Source organism: Xenopus laevis, chromosome 6S, assembly GCF_017654675.1.
Source record: "Xenopus laevis strain J_2021 chromosome 6S, Xenopus_laevis_v10.1, whole genome shotgun sequence".
Classification (NCBI taxonomy): Eukaryota; Metazoa; Chordata; class Amphibia; order Anura; family Pipidae; genus Xenopus; species Xenopus laevis.
In genome coordinates, this window is record NC_054382.1 from 12836447 (window position 1) to 12854146 (window position 17700).

At 38.7% G+C, this 17700-nt stretch overlaps 1 protein-coding gene across 9 annotated transcripts in view; it reads right to left on the minus strand.

Moving 5' to 3' along the window:
- Positions 1–17700, minus strand: part of LOC108719832 (disco-interacting protein 2 homolog C-like) — a 265083-nt gene that overhangs the window by 101041 nt on the left and 146342 nt on the right. For all 9 annotated transcript variants that reach the window (XM_041567366.1, XM_041567363.1, XM_041567370.1 and 6 more), the window contains 3 exons: positions 14032–14163; positions 8012–8131; positions 3306–3503 (listed from right to left, as the gene is read on the minus strand). In XM_041567366.1, coding sequence (XP_041423300.1) covers positions 3306–3503; positions 8012–8131; positions 14032–14163 — 450 coding nt within the window. The remainder of the gene's footprint in view (positions 1–3305; positions 3504–8011; positions 8132–14031; positions 14164–17700) is intronic.

The window sequence follows — 17700 nt, forward strand, 5'->3', positions numbered from 1 at the left end:
GTACATTGGAGCCAACCAGAGATAGTCTGCAGGAAACTCTGTTACTATGCGTTTTGACCGTAAGAGGTCTTCATCAGGGGAAAAATATCAAAAACAATACCAAGAAACCATAACAATACCAATAACAAGAAACCAGCCTTTCTTTTTTCCTTTTTGCTCTTTGTATTGTTTTTGATATCTAATACATATAATATATATATATATATATATATATATATATATATATATATATATATATATATATATATATATATATATATATATATATATATATATATGTAATTCTAAAACAACTGGACTTGCTGAGTAATCATTGAAGACGTTTCACTACTCATCCGAGCAGCTTCTTCAGTTCAATTGACTGGTGTGGGAAGTTCTCGGCATATAAACGTCTTCAATGACGTCCAGTTGTTTTAGATTTACTTATATTACATATACCATGACCTGGATGAATGAGAATCTTCCTAGTCATATTGTTTTTGATATTTTTCTCCTTATGAAGACCTCTTACGGTCGAAACGCGTAGGGCCAAGGTCTTGATTTTGTTTCTTTTTGATGGAAGAAAACAAACTTGAATGTGCAATCTTCATCTTTATTAGAATTATTGTAAGCCTTGGTGACTCTGATGGGGAGTCCCGTTTAGATCAGCACCTCACATTTTTCTAACCTCTCAGTTACTGAGAAAAAGTCTTGTGATGTTGCTCTGGTCAGAAAATTAAGTTAGTGAGCAGAGAAGAGTCACCTGATGTTTCTCTGGTCAGTTTGTTGATTAGATAGATACCAACTGCAGACCAGTTTTGTTCTTATTGGGCAGGGTTTTCTGATCAGCATATATAGAGCCACATGGTTGCACTTTAAAAATCAATGGGTGTTTCATGAAGACTCTACTGGAACTTGCTGGCAAAAAGTTTTCTCTAGAATGCTGGACAAGCTGAGAAATAACCAAGTGCTTGCCTGCCTGATCTCTATGATAACGTATATGTCTTTGTGTGCTTATTCTCTTTTAGTTTAAGGCATGATCAACTTTTCTCTTTGTTCAGTTATGGACCTAAACACCAACCTTATTTGGACAATGAATAATCAATTAGGAACATGGCTTATCAGTTCCAAGCTGGAGAAACCTGAGTTTTGCCTGGAGGTAGCAAGGTAAGTTTAGTTTATTGCAATTGATATAGAACGACAATATACTGTACTGTAGTGTAGACAGAACCACTATCAAGTGGAAGGGAATCACCAATGGAGAGACAGAGGTAACGAATAAAAAATGTTGAATTTTGAATTTTTTGTTAACAACCTGCTTCATTAAGCAGCACCCAAGCCTGATTGCATTTCATTGTGTATTAGCTTCTTCCAAGCCCTGAAGGGGATCCAATCAAGGCAGAGACAAGCTTTAGCTGTGATTATATATCAGGGAGGGAGAGAACACAAGTGACACACCGAATTTGGGTCTTTTGTTACGACAGAATATCATGATTTACCTTGTGATATTTTGCCTTCACTGCTAGTCCTGGTCAGGGCAGTTATACAGAAAAGCAAGGTCTATTCACACACTATACTATCTTGCTGCACGTAGATATACGAGAAATCTGATTTCTGTATTTAGAGAGGTTAATGAAAGGCACTGGTTCCTTTATAGAAGTGATCCTCAATCAGTAGCTTGAGAGCAACATGTTGCTTTCCAATCCCTTGGATGTTGTTCTCAATGGCCTCAAAGCAGGTGCTTATTTTTGAATTCCAGACTTGGAGGCAAGTTTTGGTTGTATAAAAACCAGGTTCACTTCCAAACAGAACCTCAATGTAGGTTGACAATCCACATAGGGGCTACCAAATGGCCAATCACAGCACTGATTTGGCACCCCTAGAACATTTTTCATGCTAGTGTTGCTCCCCAATCCCTTTTACTTCTGAATGTTGCTCATGGGTTTAAAAGGTTGGGGATCCCTGCTTTATAGTGTCCCAGGGCCAACTCCCCGTGTAATGCCTCAAAACTCATGGATAGATAAATGCAGGGTCAACATCAGTCATAATAACCCCAGAACACATTGTGGAAAGAATGCAGTGCAATTTTCAAGTATAATACCTCTGCCATTTGTTTTGTAGGGACATTCATCAACGTTGGTTTGGGGAGGCTTAGCCTACCAAAGCCTTCATAAAATCTGAAATTCTGATTCCTTTTAAGCCAGTCAAGATGCAATAGGGCAATGATTATGAAATTAAAAAAGGGAATCAACTTGAAAAGAGAACTGGAATGTTCAGAAAGCTCGACTTTTACCCTGTGATATGTTGGCTTCAAAGAAAATCATCTTAATTCAACATAAACAATCCATGCTCACTATATAATATAATAGGCATTATGTAGAGCTGCTTTTCTAAAAGTAAAACAAAACAGAGGTCATGTCAGAGCTCATTTAACAATGCCCTGGAGGCAAGTGTTCAACCACTAAAAGACCTAAGGGTCTCTAGTAAGATAGTTAAGAGACTGGTGCTAAATGCAGGTAGCGCCATATTCAGCCAATAGCTCTTATTTCTGGGAAGGGTACAAAGTATAAAAAACATGGTGTCTTGTGTCTCATATTTTCACTTTGCAAACATTGGTAAATGAGCCCTGGGATCGTATCCCTTTTAACAGAAATATAAGGTGTTTAAACAAATATTGCCCAACAAATACTATTTAATACAGACAATGTTGCCATTGTTTATGAATATTAAATATTAAAATGCACTCTCACTACAGCACTGTTCCCCAACCAGTGGCTCACGATCATCATTTTGCTCACCAATCTCTTGAATGTTGCTCCTGGTGGCCTCAAAGCAGGTGCTTATTTTAGAATTCCTGGTTTGGAGACAAGTTGGTTGCATAAAACCCAAGTGTACTGCCAAGCAGATCCTCCTGTAGTTTGTCAGTCCACATAGGGGCTACCAATAGCCAATCACAGCCATTATTAGGCACCTGGAACTATTTTCATGCTTGTGTTGCTCCCTAACTTTTTTTACATTTGAAAGTGGCTCACAGGCAGAAAAGGTTGGGGACCCCCTGCTCTATAGTATGTCTATATAAAAGAAATTTTTTCAAAGTTTTCAAATGGTCCAAATGTTTGAATGAATGGAATTAAAATGCCATGGTTACAATACAGAAAAGGGTGTCACCCCACAAGCTGTACTTGGGCAACCCATGCGCTGATCTGCTGTACAAATAAACCATAGGAAACAGACAACCTAGAAGACACTTGTGAGTAGACTGGGTGTATAAATACAGAACACACACACATACACAGTATAAAGTCAAGGGATAGAGAGCTCTTTACCATACGTCAAGATGTAGAGTGGTTTCCCATTTGTGTCCATGGTAGTAAGGCAGGGGGCTTTCGGCGAAATGGTTCCCCATCGCTGCAGAGCGGCTTCTAACGAAGGGGGCCAGTTTGTGACGACTCCCAGCTGCTCCCCTCGCATGGCTAACATCTGGGCTCCTTCTGGCTTGGGCTGGTTGGGGTCTGGTTGTTGAACTTAGAAACAGAAGAAATAATCAGCCATTCAACAGTGCAACTAGCTTTATCTCATCTACAGACCTCACTGCAAAAATAAGACACTGGTGGCCAGAATATCAGACCAATGAACATCAGGCAAGATGGCAAATTTACATATAAGATTAATTTTCAATCGTGAGATGATGCCATGCATTATACCTCCCACCAGGTCTGGCTATGAATTTGTATGAAACATTCACTTTAGTTAATAATAACCCAAGTTCTAATAACCCAGATCGACCAACCAGGTGTTTGCATTGAAACAGTAGACCAGTAAAGACTGGTGGCTATGGGTTAGCAGACTTGGAGCAAACGATGTAGCTGTTATTACATAACCCTTTATACACAGAAGCAGTATAGGGAGGGGAAAGTACGTAAATTAACGAAATAAGATATTTACTATAAAGGCACATAACTTACTCGGAACTGTTTATATGCTGGAAGCTAGGGAACCTCAAAAGCTCTAACTGGTTCCATACAGCACTGTTTCTAATGGAGGCTCAGACTAAACAAAGGTTATTTACCAATCAGCTTTTCCATACTAAGTTCCCATTACCATCAGTCTTTTGGACAGAATGGTGGCCTAGCATGTAAGGTCGGTACTGAGTAAATTTAGAAAATTACCCACACATTTTTATCTCGACACATATTTAGAGGAAGTTTAATGTAGACTAAATTAGCATGAAAAATTGTAAAAATCAATAATTATAAAACCTGGATTTACAATGAGATATGTCTGTGTCTATTCCTCATACAGAGACATGATAGATAGATAGATAGATAGATAGTGGGCTTTAAAACCTCATCAGAGCTATACATATAGTGATAGTGAGGTTGGCCTTTAAAGGAGAACTAAAGCTTAACTAAATAAGTAGCTATAAATGTTGTACATTATATTTTGGGCTACTATACCAGCCCAAGGCAACCACAGCCCTTTAGCAGTAAAGATCTGTGTCTCCAAAGATGCCCCAGTAGCTCCCCATCTTCTTTTCTGCTGATTCACTGCACATGCTCTGTGCTGCTGTCACTTACTGAGCTTAGGGACCCACTCACAATATACAGTACACATAGAATAGAAATGTCACAATATAAGGCTGATTAGTAATTAATACAGATAATTACTACATGGCAGCACAGAAACCAGTGCAATTAGCATCAGAATTTAATAATCAGCAAACCTGTAGCATCAGCTTATATTACAGGGGAAGCTCATTTTCTCCTGGATAATTAGTGACGAGCCCTAAGCTTAGCTTCTCAACAGCCAATCAGAGCCCACTGAGCATGTGAGTGTCACAGACACTTTCCAAGATGGTGACCCCCTGTGACAAGTTTGAAGTCCTGGATCATTGCTGCCATTGACAAGCTGAAACTTTAGGCTGGTGGAATAGATTAAGTATATTAATTACGGCATTTTTAGCCATATTCATTCTTAGTGATAGTTCTCCTTTAAGCCAGGCTAAGGAACATTGGGGATAATGCATATTGAAGGGGTAAAACATATTTGCTGTCATTGAAACTTCTGGGACTATTGCTGGATCTACCATTTTTTATTTTTTTGCTAAGAGGAACCCATTTGTTGGGCTTCAACCAAAAACAGTGTAAAAGCACAAAATTATAGGCGTCATAAAGTGAGTGGGCGAGTGTTGCTACTGAAATAAATGCTGCATGTGAATATGTGTTAAAATAACACTGATACCAAATAAAGAGTTTTTATACTGTACAGGAACTAGTGATATGTGGTTGACCCAAACCCCATGGAGACCCACGGATTTACTGCCAGTTGGACTGGGTTTTGGTTGAAATTTGGGCAACTGTTGCGTGTTAGGGTTAGGCTTCTTTATCTTGGAGGCACACAGAGGTAGCGGACAGAGGGAGAAGGCGGGGTACAGGTTGGGTGTGGAGCCTACAATGGCAATATTGGGGGTAAGGTTCCATGTAGGTTAAGGTTTTGTGGGTGCGGGTTCAGTTCTTTCTGACTCGCTCATCACTAGCAAGGACCATAACTGTATTTTTGATACAGCAACAACACATTTGTATCAAGAATATTATTAGTGGAAATGTTGGTGCCAGTCACTATGTTTTATGTTATATCTGGGCCCCCAAACGGGAACTATGGCACCAGCTGCAGCCTGACACACATTTAAGGTGATTTTAAAGGGCAAATTTATTCTCTGGGATACTACTGAAAGCCCAGCTTCAAGGTCACTTAAAATGAGGTTTGGGAAGAATATTTATTTGCTTTCATGGATTCTCCTTTTAGATTGGAGAAGAGAACTTTCATTTGAAGCAGTATAGGAGGTTCTTCATGGTGAGGACAGAGGGGTTTGGCAATTTTCGGCCGGGTGATGTTGTGGTGGCTGATTCTATGAATGCACTATTCTATTATGATTCTAAATGGGACCTGTTATCCAGACTGCTTTTGACTTTTCCGGATAACGGATATTTCTGTAGAAAATCATGTAAACATTAAACAAACCCAATAGGCTGGTTTTGCTTCCAATAAGCATTAATTATATTTTAGTTGGGATCAAATACAAGCTACTGTTTTATTATTACAGAGAAAGTGGAAATTGTTTTTAAAAATTTGGATTATTTGATTATAATGGAGTTTATGGAAGATGTCCTTTCCGTAATTCGGATCTTTTTGAAAAATGGGTTTCCGGATAATGGATCCTATACCTGTATATGGTTGTGTATAGGTAAGTGTTTATGTATGTGTGTGTGTATATATATATATATATATATATAGATGCAATTAGGAGCACTCACGGTTGTAGTGAAAAAGGTATATCTTTTATTGGAGTGTTACAAACTACCCCACATCAACGCGTTTCGGTTCACTCAGAACCGTCGTCAGGATTCTGAGTGAACCGAAACGCGTTGATGTGGGGTAGTTTGTAACACTCCAATAAAAGATATACCTTTTTCACTACAACCGTGAGTGCTCCTAATTGCATCTATTTGTTCTCCTCTGAGGAGCACCCGGGACTTGATAGATTGAGGGTGAGTGCCGGTGAAGCATTTGTTTGTTATATATATATATATATATATCTTGATAATAGTCTTAGAAGGAGACCGAAACGTTGGCATGTTTTAATGTTTTTATCTAATAAATTTATGAATTTTTACAGTGTGCACCCATTTTTTGGACTATATATAACACAGTATATTGAGGTGGCACCTGGGTCCTTTTTTTGTGAATGGTGTGCGGTAGGTCTATGAAGTGTATATTGTGAATAAAGCACCCTCTTTTGTAAATTATAAGGAAATTAGAAGTTACAGAGGAGTTTCATGACCATATAAAAACATGAGGCCAAAGGCTGAGTATTTTTATGCAGGTTATGGAACTCCGAGGTAACTTCTAATATACTTATATTTTGCAACAGGGGGTACTTTATTTATTATAATACACAAGTTTTAGGGAATCGTGTGGCACAAATGACATCAGAACTCACCGTTTATAAGGATATAATTTACAAGATATTCATGACTTTTGATATTTGATATACACACACTAGATAATAGAGTAATGTTTATTTATCTGTTGCATTATTATCATCTAGAGGTCTCTGATCAATTTCTGTGCCACAAGGTGCTGGTGGGGAACAAAGAGAATATTTATAAACCTTTATACAAGAGCCATAGGATAATCCATTCAGAAGTCAATCTGTTCCCTGGAAACATAATGCAGCACTGTTTGCTTAAACAGCACGGCACAATGGCTGAACATTTGCAAATCACCTGGAAATATTACCTCCAGTCCTTGAAAGGTAAATAATCAGCCTTTATTATTCCAGGAAAGGCAAAATAAAGGCAGAAGGGCCTATAATGCAGTTATGGTAAGCTGCTCGGCTCAGGGAAATGTAAAGAAGCAACAAGAAAATTGCGCTCGGGTCACATGCATTTAAATAGGCCCATTATAAAAAGCCGGCACTGCAGAAATCACCATTGCGAAGAACAAACAGCTCCATTAATACAACCCAACCTGCTTTTTATTGTGGCAAATGCATTTTAAAACCACCATTAAAAACTATAAATAGAGAACTTTCTCCCCCCACCCCTTACAGGGAAAGTGCAGAGGCAAACAGGGGAAACAGGAGCTGCCATATTGTAAAGATATTAGTAATGCTTCAGTTTCTGATTCTTGTACAGGTATGGGATCCGTTATCTGGAAACCTATTGTCCAGAAAGCTCCAAATTAGAGGAAGGCCGTCTCCCATAGTCTCCATTATAAACAAATAATTCTAATTTTTAAAAAACGATTCTGTTTTTTTCTCAGTAATAATAAAACAGTACCTTGATCTGGATCCAAACTAAAATGTAATTAATCCTTATTGGGGGGAAACAGGTTTAATTAATGCTTTAATGATTCTTTAGTAGACTTAAAGTATGGCGATCCAAATTAAAGAAAGATCACTTATCCGGAAACCCTTAGGTCTGCGTATTCTGCATAACAGGTCCCATACCTGTATTGAAAGTCACCTCACCTTCTAATAACTCCTCAAAGTCGTCCACAAAGAACTCTCTTAACGGTGGCCTTTTGGGCCTTTTTAAGGTATTGACAAGTTGCTGTATCTTTGCCGAGACTCTGCTGCTAACAGGGACGCCTGAAAAGAGAGAGAGACATAATGGTGAAGTACCTGGTAAAGAAAATAGCACTTCCTAAATTCCATAAAAATAATACTATCTTAGACACATAGGGGCAGATTTACCAAGGGTGGAATTTCGAATTTAAAAAACTTCGAAATACAAGCAACCAAAATTTATTAAAAAAAAAAAATCTAAGTGAATAGTCCGTGTTCGTTCAAATGCGTCCGAATTCGAATCGTATGAATCAAAGCTTTTCCCCAACAAGGGCTCTTACTCACGAGCGGTTGTAGCTGCGCTCCCCTGCGTTCCGTTTTTCTGCGTTCAGCCGCAGGGGAGCGCAGGAATAGACGCATTACATTTTTTTCGAAGGGGGCTGTACTCATACAGGCGCGTGTAGGTGCCGAACGCAGGAAAAATGCGGCATGTTGTGTCTCAACCTGCGTTTGGTGCCTACACGCGCCTGTGTGAGTACAGCCCCATTGGAAAAAATGTAATGCGCCTATTCCTGCTCTCCCCTGTGGCTGAACGCAGAAAAACGGAACGCAGGGGAGCGCAGCTACAACCGCTCGTAAGTAAGAGCCCTAAAAACTTTGATTTTTAAAAGTCCACCAATTGACTCCAAATAGGGTTCTAGGAGGTCCTTCATAGGCTAAAACAGCAATTCGACAGCTTTTAGATGACAAATGGTCGTAGTCAAAGTTTTAAAGAGACAGTACACGATAAATTTCGATATTGGAATTACACAAAAATTAGCTTGAAATTCTAACAAATTTGCACTTTGACCTTTGATAAATCTGCCCCCTAAAATAAGGAAAAATAAGTTTAACTTTCCCTTTATTCCTAGATATTTAAAATGTTACCCATGCTTGGGGTGTAATATATATATATCTTGCCTATACCTAACTATAGAAATTGAAAGTATGTCTAGTGGCCAAAATTAATCTTATTTCTATAGACATTATTCCTACATGCAAGCATTCAAAATAAAAAATGTTCCGATAAACTGTGTGCTTAGCTTAATGTGAACTGAAATTGGAGCATCGCAGATCATAGTCGTATTGTCAGCATAAGCTCGATATTTGTGAGTCATTTAATAGGACATAAACCCAAAAATAAAGTTTTCCTAAGTGAAAGAATTCTAAGCAGCTTTCCAATATAAATTAACTGCACATTCTGGTATAGTATTTTTGTTTTTTAACAGTTTTTGAATTATCTGCCTTTCTGTTCGGACTTTTTCCCAACTTTCAAATGGGAGTCACAAAAACAAACATTCTATAAGGCTACAACTTTGTTATTATTACTCATCTTTCTATTTTATGAATAGGAGACCTCTACTATTAATATTCCAATTTAGATTAAAGTTGCTAAGGTAATTTGGACCCTAGAAACCAGATTGTTGAAACTGCAAATAGGAGAGCTGCTGAATAAAAAGCTGAATGGTCTCCATTTTTTTTAATAGCTTTTGAATTATTTGCCGCCTTCTAACTTTTTTCAGCTTTCAAATAGGGGTCACTGACCCCATCTGAAAACAAATACTCTGTAAGGCTACCAATGTATTATTTATACTTTGCATTACAGGTATGGGATCGGGAAACCAATTATCCAGAAAGCACAGAATTACAGAAATGCCGTCTCCCATAGACTCCATTTTATCCAAATTAAAATTTTTCTCTGTAATAATAAAACAGTAGCTTGTACTTGATCCCAACTAAGATATAATTAATCCTTATTGGAAGCAAAACCAGCCTATTGGGTTTATTTAATGTTTACATTATTTTCTAGTAGACTAAGGGCTCTTACACACGGGTGTTTGTTTGTGCGCTCCCCTGCGTTGCAATTTTTTCCGTTCAGCCGCAGGGGAACGCAAGAGTAGATGCACTGAATTATTCTCGATGGGGCTGTACTCACACAGACGCATGTATGCGCCGAACACAGGTAAAATGCAACATGCTGCATCCCAACCTGCGTCTACTCCTGCGCTCCCCTGCGGCTGAACGGGAAAAAGCGCAACGCAGGGGAGTGCAACACAAACTCGGCTTTGGTTATCAATTTCAAAATACTTTTAAAACCATTGAAAATGGACAACGAATGTAGATCAGAAAATGGCTTAGAATTACATTTTCTTTCCATTAGGGTCAATTTTATTTTGAGGTTTATATCCCCTTTAACAAGCCCATTAAGCCTATTTAAATGGCGCATTATCCCTTTGTGCCCTTTTATTTGGTTTCCGAGAGCAGCGAAAGCACAAAAACAAGTTATGGAACATCGTGTGCCATTTTGCTGGGCATTTAGGGATACAGTACGGCTGCAGATGCAGCGAGCAGAAAATATGAAGCTTAATTTGTTTTTTTGAAATAGCCAATTAGCAATGTAGTAGCTAGTAATTAGCTGCACACATTTCAATCAGTTGTTCTCAGAATAACCAACATTAGCTCCAGAAGAATACACTGGAAGAAAAGTTTCTGCTGGCTTCAATTTCCCACTTAAAGGGAAACCCCCGGATAGCTCTATTTTTTTCTAGAACAAAAGGCCAGCCTTTGCTACATTTAGGGTCAGATTAATCAAAGGTCAAATTTTGAATTTATGTGATTTTGTTTGTTTAATAAATTCGAATGTAATCAAAACTAGAATGTTATCTTAATTAAGAAAAAACTCGAATGTCTAAAATTTCGAACGAATGTTACTGACCCGAAAACTAGAATCGAATTCCATTTGAATTTGAATGAAACCTGATTCAAGTTTTTCTCTGAAAAAAACATGAATGTCAGGAAGGCTAATAACATCTTCAAATGGGTCAACGGACCTCTGCCATTGACTTGTAAATGAATTCGGAAGGTTTTAGGTGGCGAATATTCGGATTAGAATGGTTTACATGGTCGAGGTGTGATAAAGCTCACATTTAAAGGAGAAGGAAAGGCTAAAATTAAGTAAGCTTTATCAGAAAGGTCTATATAAATACACCAGTAAACCCTCAAAGTAATGCTGCTCTGAGTCCTCTGTCAAAACAAACACTGCATTTCTTTCCTTCTATTGTGTATCAGACTTCCTGTTTTCAGCTTAAACCTCCAGGGCTAGGGCTTGAGCATGCTCAGTTTGCTTCTCTGCCCCTCTCCCTCCTCCCATCCCTGCTGTAATCGGAGCCCAGAGCTATGAGTGATCAGGGAGAGACTCAGGCAGGAAGTGATGTCACACCAAGCTGGCAGCTGCTATCCTAAACAAACAGAGAGAGCTTCTAGAGCTGTTTACTCGGGTATAGTAAAGCATTCTGCAGAATAAATATAGTGTTATAGCTTGCACTATTGTGGCAATAAATTGTAAACTATATTGGCAATAAACTGCTTCTGTAGCTTTCCTTCTCCTTTAAATTGACATTCGAGTTGACGCGAATTTGACTCAATATTTTATAAAAATGTGTCCAGTGGCATAACTACAAGCAATGGGGAGAAGTCGGGGGAACAGGGAAGGAAGTGGGGGAAGGGGTTGTGGGGGACCAGCTACAGGAGCAACATGATGGCCCGGGGGAGAGATGGGGCCAAATTGGAAGATAACAGTGAAGTGGGAAAATTGTCATTGAAATTATAATTGTCCAGTAAATGCTCTTTATTTGTCATATTCTCCATGATGCCACTAGAAACTGGCTGCAATCACCACAAGAAAGCTGCAACCGAATGAGCAGCCACAGGGAAATGTTTCCGGAGAAGCACTGCTACAGTTTGATACCATCGCCGCTCCCCAACTTACTGGTAACCCACAAACAAATGTAAAAAATGGAACATTGCTCAGAGTGTCCTTCTGAGAACTTTTGCAATCGCCATCAATTATTTTTTTCTAGCTTGAAAGTTATGCATAATGGATGGAATCAACAGCGCCACCTGCTGTTCATGTTGGCCAACAGCTACAGCCTGCTGAAAATTTATTTAGTGAGAAAAGGAAAGAGGAAAAGGAAAAAGTCTTATGATGTCGCTCTGATTAGGTTGGAGAAAAGTTACATACCATTACTCCTCTCACTAATATGTTCCTTTTCCCGATAAATCAATTTTCAGCTGTCTGTAGCCAGAGGAGCGCTTTGAGCAAATTGACATTATTTTATCTTCAGGATAAAGTGATTATTTGTGTTGTACTGTCTGACAGCAATAGGTTTTGCGAAGGGGAAGTACCCGTATGATTTTCCAGCTATTGGTTACTACATTTTCGTTCCAATGATTTATGAGCAACTATTAAATCTATAGACGGCATGACATTATTGGTAAACTGAAGATATATTACCAGCTCATATAGTGTGCATGCTATATAGAGATAATATATATTGATTTGATATTTCTTAGATAAAGAATTTTGTGGAGTTGTAAATATGTGGCAGTTTATGGAGGATTCAGTCCCTGAATCATAATGTGGCACAAACACATTAAAAAGCATCGTTAGATCTAATTCATGGGAAATATCATTAAGGACGATGATCTATATTTTTATATGTCTAGTGGAACCAGTCACTGGCTTCTCAGTTTAATCCCATCACATGATTAAAACTCAGCTGACAGAAATTGACCCTGGCAGTCGGAGATGATTGAACGCTCATTTGTAGGGTTCAGAAATACAAGGAAAAGGTGACAAGAATGCTAACAATGGAAAAAAATATTTAAAAGATACAAAAACAAATATCAACACTTTAAAATGTTAGATTATTGTGGATGCGAGGGGGAGGAGAATAAAACAACAGGATCAACAGTAGAGAAATACGTAATGATTAATAAGCAATTGGCGTATCTTTGCCATCAAAGCAGCTTCAGCCATTTATGGAATGTGGCTACTCGTAGGAATAGTCCTCTTCATCTGAAACTTTTATATACTCACGTTCGACCAGCCCATCACAGACGTTCCCTATGAGGACATCAGAGATGGGCTGGTCGGTCATGGGCAACAGTCAAAAGGACAAAGTGGGGCATGCTGATGTAGGGTCCCATAGGGTTAATGTTCCCCCTATGGTTTTAAATCCATACACATCCTGATCTCCCTAGTTGCTGGGCAGATGTCCAGGTAGCTAGTTGTCATTTGCATAGTTTTATTATTGGCCAAGAGGTGCTGTGACCACTTCCTTTCACACTTTGGTGTAGTAGGGAGTGAGAAGGGGTGGGTCTTCCTCTTTGGCTTCTTGTTGCTGTACAAAGGGAAGCCAAATATAAAGGAAAAAAACAAGCACAAATAGAGCATAAAAAGGAACAGAAGTCAACAGCTGCCATTCTACAGATTTGTCCAGGGCACTGATATAAGTAGGCGCCGCTCCTCTGAAACACCCAAACGCGCGCCTGGTAATATTAAAGTAATCTCAGATAAAAAAAAATTTGGCCATCTAGGGGGCACATTTACTTAGCTCGAGTGAAGGAATAGAATAAAAAATATTTCGAATTCTTTTGGCTACTTTCGACCATCAAATTGGCTACTTCGACCTTCGACTTCGAATCGAACGATTCGAACTAAAAAACGTTCGACTATTCGACCATTCCATAGTCGAAGTACTGTCTCTTTAAAAAAAACTTAGACCACCTACTTCGCCACCTAAAACCTACCGCGCACCAATGTTAACCTATGGGGAAGGTCCCCATAGGCTTTCCTAGCTTTTTTTGATCGAAGGGAAATTGTTCGCTCGATGGATTAAAATCCTTCGAATGGTTCGATCGAATGATTTCTCCTTCGATCGTATGAACGAAGGAAATGAGGTAAATCCTTCGACTTTGATATTCGAAGTCGAAGGATTTTAGACGGTTGAATATCGAAGGGTTAATTAAGTAGAAGTGCCCCTAAGTGTTTCGCCAGAAAATGTTGCACAGATATAGAGGTCCCAGATAAACAAAACCAATCATTTCTGCCCATCAGCAGATTTACTCTTACTACAAAAGCAAAATGTGACCCTTCTACCTACCGTCTCCGGTCTCCATAAGCTCAGCATTGCCGTATTTGGGAGCTGCCCGCGACGTGGACCCCTGTGGCCTCTCCACTTGTATCGAGTGCTCGGAGGTGTACGTGGTAACGTCTGGAGGCGCCGAATGGTTTTCTAGAGAACAACAGAAAAATAGGCGTTAGTAACGATATAGGCTCGGGTCACTCTGAAGCCCAGGAACTTATACCAACATAGGCATCGCTCATAGAGATAAGTGAGCTCATGAAAACAGCTGCAAAAAAAAAAAAAAGAAGCAAATTGTATGCCACTGAGAATTAACCTAGCTGTTGCTAAACTACAGCTCCCAGCATCCTCCAACAGCCGGGTGCCAGAAGTTAGCAATCACTGCCGTATGCAGGTTTCGTTTCAGTGCTGCAATGGGGATTAGAGCAATGGAAAAGGTTACATCAAGCCATTGCAAATGGGCATTGAATACATACAGATGGGCGTTTAACCTGATGCATCTGGCACGTGCTCCACATGCATCCCCCAAAAAAAAAAAAAGTCCGCTCCATCTGTATACGGAGTTAGCATCATGAATGGAGGGAATGCAGGAAACTCTGTAGGGTTATATTTGCCATTTCATGCATCGTATACATTTAAGCAGGCACGGGCAACTGGCACAACGCCAGATATTATTCAACTACAACTGCCAGCATCACCCTGACAACCGTTGGTTGGCGGGCCCCTAGCTGCCCATTATTTCCTTACTAGCCCTGTACTAGCTTATAATTTATTTCAATATCTTATAATTTATTTAAATTCAGTAGATGTCAGTGTTATTATGGTGTGTTGTGCTTTATGCTCACTTTATTTTTCTCTAAATGATAAGTAACACACACTTGAGTTATTCTGCACAGGTAGACTTATTTATTTCAATTTTAGAATCGCTTTCATCATTATGATTTGTATAGCGCCGGCAATTAACACATTGCTTTACTTTCATTTATAACAAACAGGGGTCTTACAATAAACAAGGGTTTCAGGATGCAAGTGGGATCATCTCTTTCCTTCTATTGTGTACACATGGGCTTCTGTATCAGACTTCCTGCCTTCAGCTTAAACCTCCTTGCCCAGGGCTTGAGCATGCTCAGTTTGCTCCTCTCCCCCCTCCCTTCTCTGCTGTAATCTGAGCCCAGAGCTATGAGTGAGCAGGGAGAGACTCGGGCAGGAAGTGATGTCACACCAAGCTAATATGGCAGCTGCTATCCTAAACAAACAGAGAGCTTCTAGAGCTTTTTTACTTTTTTTTTGGTAAAACATTCTACAGAATAAATATAGCATTCTAGCTTGCACTATTGCAGCTAATCTATTGGCAATAAAATTCCTCCGTAGCTTTCCTTCTCCTTTAAAAAAAAAGGCAGGATCAACTCCAAGGGTTTTGTCATTTTCCCTCTTTACCGTAGTCTGAATCAGCCCAGAAGTAACCATCCGACTGTGAGAAAGTAACAAAATACCCAAAATACTCAAACTACAAATATATCATAAATTATTTGTCAAATATGAAACATTATAACAGTTGCATTTAGCCTTCACTTATTCTCTCTCTCTTCTCTTTATATCGGAATCCCAAGCGGAGCCCTAGGTGTGAGCTTAAAGCAAAGACTTCTGCTATCAGACGAGCTGGCAGGGTGTTATTGGTGACTGCTTATTAAGCCAGAGTGCCCATTTAGCCTATGATTAAGGGGGTTATTTATTAAAGCGGACATCACCATATTGTTTGTAGTGTAGGCACTCAAAGAGCAATCCTCCAGGCAGTAGTAATAAGAAAGGTCTTTATTGAAGAACAAGTGTGGATTACAGCCTTACGCGTTTCGTGTTATCACAATACTTAATCATTGTCCTATGAGTAATTGTAGTGAGAACACGAAACGCGTAAGGCTGTAATCCACACTTGTTCTTCAATAAAGACCTTTCTTATTACTACTGCCTGGAGGATTGCTCTTTGAGTGCCTACCCTACAAACAATACGGTGATGTCCGCTCCCTTATGCTGAAGGCTTGGGGCAGAGCACCTGAGCCTCCTTTTTTACGTGGTGAGTCTCTTTGAAAAGAAATGTTTGTGAGGTTATTTATTAAAGACTGAGTGGCAAAAACTCATAAAATTCGAATTTTTTTTACTATAAAATCCGAATTTTTAGAGGAAAAAATGCAAATTTTTCGAGATTTATTATACCCCGAGGCTACAAAAAGTCAGAATCAGAAAATACTCCATCTTCAACCTGTGAAGGTCCTTTAGTCAATGGCAGAGTTCTAATTTGCATAATAGTTGAAGATACAAATAGTTAAAGGTAAACTACGTCTTTAATGGGAAAAATATCACACTTTTTATAGTCCGTGCTTTTTATAGTCTGCGCTGGGTTTTGTACGATAATCCAAATATTTTTGGCTTTTCTGATGATTTCATGAACATTTCGGACTTTTCGGCCGTCAAGTCAGAAAAATTCTGATTTTTTTTGCGTGACAATCTGAAAAAGTCGTGTTTTTTGTCTATCCGTTTTTTTTAATAACTTATTTGTGAAAGTTATAAGCATAGAACAACAAATGAATAAAATCATAAAGATACATAAAAAAAAAAGCAAATGAAAAGTACAGAAATAAAATAATCAAAATCAAATCGAATCAAATTGATATCGGTGCGTAGTTTGATCACATTTACATTATGGACATTATTGTTCAATGTTACGATTTTTTTTTTAACGATAAATAACGGTAAATCGTGGATTCTAGTTTGGATCCACTCCCTCAGTGCCCCTGAACCTCCTCCTACACTTGGGGGCACATTTACTTAGCTCGAGTGTAGGATTAGAATAAAAAAAACTTCGAATTGCAAAGTATTTTTTTGGAAACTTCGACCTTCGACTACGACTTTGAATCGAACTAAAAATCGTTCGACTATTCGATAGTCGAAGTACTGTCTCTTTAACCACCTACTTCTCCACCTAAAACCTACTGAGCATCAATGTTAGCCTATGGGGAAGGTCCCCATAGGCTTTCTAGCCAATTTGTGGTCGAAGGAAAATCGTTCGATCGATGGATTAAAATCCTTTTATCGTTCGATCGTACTAAATGTGGAAAATCCTTTGACTTCGATATTCGAAGTCGAAGGATTTTACTTCAACCCTAAGTAAATGTGCATTAATAATTGTGACCTTGCTTCCTTTGATGATTCACCTTTAAGTTAACTTTTAGTATGTTATAGAATGGCTAATTCTAAGCACCTTTTCAATTGGTCCATCATTTTTGAATGACTTTCCTTCTTCTTCTGAATCGTTCCAGCTTTCACTGACCCCATCCAACAAACACCCGCTCTGTAAGGCTACAAATGTATTGTTACTGCTACTTTTTTTTACTACTCATCTTTCTATTCAGGCCTCTCCTATTCTTATTCAAAGCAATGCATGGTTGCTAGGGTAATTTGAAGCCTAGCAACCAGATTACTGAAATTGCAAACTGGAGAGCTCCAAAATAAGGAGCTAAATAACTCCTAACCTGAAAAACACAAATAATAGAAAATAAAAATCAAATGCAAATTATCTCAGAATACCACGCTCTACTAATAGTTAAAGGTAAACTACGCCTTTAATGGGAAAAATATCACACTTTTTTTATTCGAGGGGCTGTTTATGTAGTTAATAGTACTGATATTCTA